Below are 6,502 nucleotides of genomic sequence, written 5' to 3' on the forward strand. Positions count from 1 at the left end.
TTTACAGTAAGAGGAGTTTTGCAGCACAAACACTGAGTGGGGTTTTCACCTTGGAGCAAAAAACCATGTGTTATTCTCGTATGCCCAATACGACATCTGGTAAAAACTACTTGATCAAATCAATTCTTAAAATGTCTTAAAATTCTGTGTGAAACTTCAGGTTGGATTACATGTAGTTTATTGTTTTCTAATGCATCCCATTCCTTTTGCCACTTGTTTAAAATGTAAGCGTTGATAAAAGGTTTCATCTCTGACGGAGGGATTTGGCAGTTGTTCACTACTTGCTTCAAAGCATCTTTAGCAGCTGCATAAGCTCGCTCATTGCCTGAAAGTCCGACATGTCCTGGAACCCAGCAAAAAATGATGTAATAAAACTGATTTTGTAGTTTGTGAACTTTAGTTAAAATATTATCAATCCAAGATGATCATTCGTTGAAGATTCCATAACTTGGAGGCATGATTTAGAGTCTGTAAAAATGATAGATTTCTTTTGTTGGGCATTTTCTATATACTCAAATGCTAAAAGTAAAGCGCGGGCTTCAGCTGTGAATATGGAGCATTCTTTAGGCAGACTGATTCCATAATGTTGTTGACCAGTTACCATTGCTGCTGCTACACCATCTTCCACCTTTGAGCCATCTGTAAAAATAGGTGAATGCTGAGAATATTGGCTTCTAATATCCAAATATTGTTGTCTGTAAACATTGGGATGAGTTACTCCTTTCTTCTGATGTCCTAAATCCATACTGTTTATGGGCTTCTTTAGAGTCCAATGATCCAGGGCACTGAAGTGTATTTGACTTAATATGTCCAGGTTTATGTTTAAATTTTGTAGATGTGGGTTAATGCGCACACCAAATGGTGCTGCTGGTCCAATAAAGACGAACACATCACATGTATTACTGGTTTGTTATTTGGTGTGAGACTTATTTGTGTATTGTGATGGTTTTAAGACAGAACCTGAAAGTGAGATGATGTCCTCCTGACTGATGAAAAAAATCAGACACTGTTTTATGCTGGAGTCTTCAATAAAAGCCAAGCGTAGCAACTCGATTGATTCTGTTAACATAAAGAAACAAATACTTGAATAACTACATGAGAAGTCTTGTATTCAGTGAAACTGATCAAAACAAATGCACCACTAAATGTTGAGCCAGGAAGCTAACAGGCTAATTTTGGCACTATGTATTCATTCATTTACCTTTGGCTTAGACTGTGTGTTCATCAGGGGTCGCCACAGCAGAATGAACCGCCAACTTATCCAGCATATGTTTTACACAGCAGATGCCCTTCAAGCTGCAACCAAGTACTGGAAAACATCCATACACTCATTCACACACATACACTACAGACAATTTAGTTTACTCAATTCATCTATAGTTGACATTATTAACCTAATGCCAACTGACCCAGTCGGGACTCGAACCAGCAACCTTCTTGTTGTGAAATGACCACTGAGTCGCCCATGCTAAGCATTACCAATAAAAAAATAGAAAAAGCAAGGAGCTGTCAATGAAGAAGTTGGCATTAAATGACTACAAGAGAGGTGGATCACATACTAGTTTATTTAATTGTTAAGGATTGAGCTCATAGTGCTGTTGGACAAAACTGAACTGTTTTAGACATCTTGGAATTCTCTTCCCAACACCAGCATCTTCAGATGGGATGCTCTCTGGGACGAGTGACAAACTGCCACCACAGAGGTGGGAGGTCTCCTTCCTTACGGGCTGGGGGTAGAGCCTCAGTTTTGGGGCCATCCGCAGGGGTTTCAGCTTGCAGCTGCTGGACCTAAAAAACAACGACATAAAAAAAAGTTAATACTTTTGCATCGCATGAAGACCACAGGGGGTGCGATGTGCGCATCATATCTGAAGACCGGGGTAGGGGACCCGCTGTTTGTTATAGGAGGATTACATTAACGTTACTAGCCATTTTGCGAGCTGGTGCAGCGTGTGCCTGACTGGAGTATTGTTTGTTTGGAGGTGGGTGGGGAAGGCAGCATGTCACGCCATTTGGGATGCCTTGTTGAGCGTTGTTGCACTGAAAACATTATATTTTGTACAAATATTCTCTTTTATCTTTTTAGATATTAGTCTAAATTGTTCGGTTTGTAATGCATACCGAACCGAAAGTCTCGTACCGAACGGTTCAATACGAGTACGCATATTGTTACACCCTTAGTCCTAATCCTTTAAAGCGAAGCATCCAGTCGAATGTTCCAAAGGCTACAGAACTTAACGACAGACATACCTCTTTTTCCCAGCTCTGTGCCCGCAGCTTTAACCACTGCTCCCTCTTAGCAAAGTAATCAGGGTACATGGCTTTCTCAGAAGGATGCCAGTGGTCGAGGCACCAATTGGGGACCTAGAGAAGCAGAAATGTGCACAGGAAACGAATGAAAATATAAATCATAAACTAAGAAAAAACAAAACAGAACTGCACAAAGAGCCCACAAAATACATGTGACCTACTTTATAAGTCTCGTATCTCTCATAGGATGTTCCTCCAGGTTGGTCAGGGAAGCAGTATGGCTGCGGGTGCTGATTGGACCAGAACTCCTCCTCACCTGACTTCAGGAGCATGGTGGCCTTCACCATGTCCTTCTCATCCTTGTTCTCATCAAAGCGTGCTCGAAGCAGACATGCATTGAAGCGATATTTATCTCTGAAAGAGAAAAGTAACTCTGTGTGAAATGGTATTGTTAAGACAAACACTTGAATTCGGATGAACAGCTAATCATTAACATTAAGTCAATGCTGTTGTGAAAAAAAATACTATTGTGCAAACAAAATAATATTAGAAAAACATAAAACATTACATGAGTAGATTCTTCTCCTCTTCATGAACTATTTAGTAATTTTTCTAACAAAATGGCTTTCATGATTTAAAGAAAACTATTTTCTGCATTTTAATATGTCCCTCTCTACAAAACTAAACCAAACAACAACACATAACTACTTACATTAACTCAGCTTATCTATGATTTTGGACTGACAGAACATTATAATCACTAAAAAAACATCCATTAACAGTGGCATTGCAGATGTTTTTAATTTACAATATATATATATATATATATATATATATATATATATATATATATATATATATATATATATATATATATATTATTGTGACTAGTTAAGCAGAAGATGGACTGATAAAGTTGATAAAATTATGACCTGATAAAAGGCATACATTTAAAAATACATTAACCATACTTTGTTTTTACTACTCTAGCATGTTTGGTGAAATTAGAATAAATGCAATTGTAATGCTGCATTCACACCAGACGCGGATAAACCATCAAACATGAGTGATTTACATGTTAAGTCAATGCAAAGACACGAATAGACATTCAGCAGCACGATTCGCATGTATAAGGCTGCGCAAATAATGTGATTCGCGTGAAAGAAGTAGCGCGATCTGCGTGCTTGACGCACTAATCACTCGAGTTGGAAAATCTGAACATTAGCAGACATTCGCGCCGCATTAGGAGCTCGCACTTGTAGGACTGTGATTATGACAAAGTGCCTGTTGTTAGTGTCCCAAGAAGACATCCTCTTGCCAACACTGATCTGAAGCACCACTGAAAGCCTCCATCATCCAGGTACAGTTTCTGGAGGAGTTGATAAATTCAGTGCTGGGTGCACCTCTGAAAGGATCTAGTGAACTTAAACACAGCGCCGAATGAATGTACACTGTTTTTCAGCCTTCCTAAAGCACATAAACACAGCATAAGTTACCAAGATTACTAAAACCAGCTCAAATTATTGTTCACCTAAACATGAAACTTCTGTTCTGCTCCGAACCCGAGATCTTCATTCCTCTTCACAGCACAAAGAAAGATATTTTAGATGAAATCCAAGAGCGGTCTCTCATCCTACATAGGCATCAACTGTTCAGAAACGTCCAGAAAAGGTATGAAATCATTGTCAGAACATTCCCTTTGACTTCAGTGGTTCAACTGTAATCAAACGAAGCTCCACGTGTGCAGCATAATAAACAAAAATAAATAAATAAAAATAGTGTTTTATGTGCGTACATAACTTTGTTTACCAGCGTCTTCTCTTTCTCGTCAGGTTGTTTGGGTGTGTATTTACTATAAGCAATTAAATGCACATATTGCTATTGGAGTCAGCAGCACAGTGTAGCATGCCCTGATCAAACGTAAAAGATTTAGCCCAATTTTTTTTTTTTACCAATTTTTGTAGGGTTGCCACAATTTGTCTATATAATCGACTAATTTGTCAATGATAAGTAGTCAACATAAATTCTTTTATTATGATTTTATACTATTTTAATTTTACCTTTTAAACTTTGTTTTCAAACTTGGACTAAAATAACCACTGCAGGGTAATTACAAACCACTTAATTGCAAAGCTTTATTAAAACAATCAGTATCAGTTTAGTAATGAAGGATTTCTGGTCTAAACAATGGTTCTTTGAGCTTTTTTATTTGAATGCAGAAGAATTGCTTGGACTGAAGTCACATGGACTGTTTTGAGAATGTTTTTGGTCGCTTTTCTAGACTTCGAACGTCTCACAGACCAATTGCTGTCTTTGTACAGTGTCTCAATTTAATCCAGGGTCACAAATGTGCAGAACATGTTGTATTTTATTGAGGTTAAGTTGGTTTTATATTCGTACATTCATTCATTTTAGAACAATGACAACTTGTGATATGATCCCTATATTGTTTACCACACTACTTTAAATATTCCGACTGAACTATTGACTATTCAGAAAAATTTCCCAGAGATGGGTTGCAGCTGAAAGGATTGAATATTCAAAATACAATATAAGGACTGTCACAAATTTTCACCATTCAAAAAATGATTTATTGAATATATCCAACTTTACCCCAACTTTTTACTGCAGTTAACCTTGCCATATCCAAAAGTGCATCCCATAAAGTGAAAACTGAGGTAAAGTTGGTTTTATTTTCGCACATTTCTTCATTTTTAAACGTTTTTTTTTAAACATTTGACAACTTGTGACATGGTACCTATATTATTTACCATGGTACTTTGAATAATTGGTCTCAAATTGAATGTAGGAATGACTTCAAAACAACATTAGGACTATTTATTTGACTGTGAACAATGCTGTACTTTGACAGTCATTGGCTGCTAATATGATTCCCCTATTTAGAATTAGCAAATAATACTTATCTAAAAATAATATTATTAGGGATAAAATCTGAATGTGCGAATATAAAACCAACTTTACCTCAATAAAAGTGAACCAACATACGCTCGTCTGGGAGAACAACATTAACACAATTATTATCTAATTGACTATGAACAATGTTGTACTTTAATAGTAATTGGCTGCTAATATGACTTCCCTATTTAGAATTGCAAAAAGTACTTTTCTGAAGTGATATTATTAAGGAAAATGTGTGAAAATCCAACTATAAAAACAACTTTACCTCTATATGAACGACTATTACTGCCACCACAGGACAAACCGCGTATTGCACACATTAAGAAAGCCGTTCAGTGAGATACAAGTCAATATATTGGTGGCCACCCCGAGTAAATACGGACTTCACAAAAATGACAAAACGAGTAAATGACAGCGAAAAAGGTCAATTTGAGATCTCATAGAACAAATAAGTATATTTCGATAATACACGAGGATTGAGCGTCTAACGTTAAACAAACACGCGAACGTCTGTCGTGAACACGATAAGCTAAACTGCACATTGGATTGATTATAATCTGATTAAAGCGACCTCCGTTGAATAAATGCACCACAAAAGCATATTTTGTTCGCAATTAACACAGATTCAATAGTTCAAGAGGACAGAGAACGAGTAGCTGTTATGTTTAAACAACAAACAGGAATTGGCAGGACAGACGGAGACCGACTGACGTTTTTATCATCCCTGGGCGGCCCAAAACAAAAACAGTCAATACAAAGGAATTAACCTGCAACTTATAAATTTAGCGAGCTCACCTGTAAACACACCACGACTCGAGGTGTCTCAGTGATTTCTTGTAAAGCCGCAGGACCTTCTGGCTGTGGGTCAGGTAGGCCGACGCCATCTTTCCCCTCTACGTCATAAGTGATTCACGCGTTCGAACACTAGTTCATAAAAGGTCCGAATCTTTTGTTTCGATTCAATGCTTCGAGTGGATTTCAGTCAATACTACCAGAATAAAAGGTAAAGTTCACCCAAAATGAACATTTGCTCACTGTTTACTCACCCTCAAATGCTTTAAGACAGTTATAAAGGTAAAGTTGGTTTTATATTCGGATATTCAGACATTTTCCTTAATAATATCATTTCAGAAAAGTAATATTTGCAAACTCTATATAGGGAAATCATATTAGCAGCCAATGACTATCAAAGAACAACATTGTTCACATTGAATTAGATAGAGTTAATGTTATTTAGAAGTCATACTTGCATGCTAATTCCGAGCGGATATTCAAAGTACCATGGTAAACAATATAGAGACTGCTAAATGAACGAATGTGCGATTATAAAACC

General features: G+C 37.1%; 1 protein-coding gene across 1 annotated transcript; it reads right to left on the reverse strand.

The window, feature by feature from the left end:
* Positions 1–1,549: 1,549 nt before the first annotated feature.
* Positions 1,550–6,062, reverse strand: ndufb9 (NADH:ubiquinone oxidoreductase subunit B9). The gene is given in 4 exon segments (NM_001017880.1): positions 1,550–1,788; positions 2,251–2,364; positions 2,472–2,664; positions 5,965–6,062. Coding segments are annotated over 4 exon segments (528 nt in total). The 5' UTR covers positions 6,054–6,062; the 3' UTR covers positions 1,550–1,656.
* Between the last annotated feature and the right edge of the window lie 440 nt (positions 6,063–6,502).

The sequence above is a fragment of the Danio rerio genome, chromosome 16 (genome assembly GCF_052040795.2).
Source record: "Danio rerio strain M-AB ecotype USA chromosome 16, GRCz13ab, whole genome shotgun sequence".
Taxonomy (NCBI): domain Eukaryota; kingdom Metazoa; phylum Chordata; class Actinopteri; order Cypriniformes; family Danionidae; genus Danio; species Danio rerio.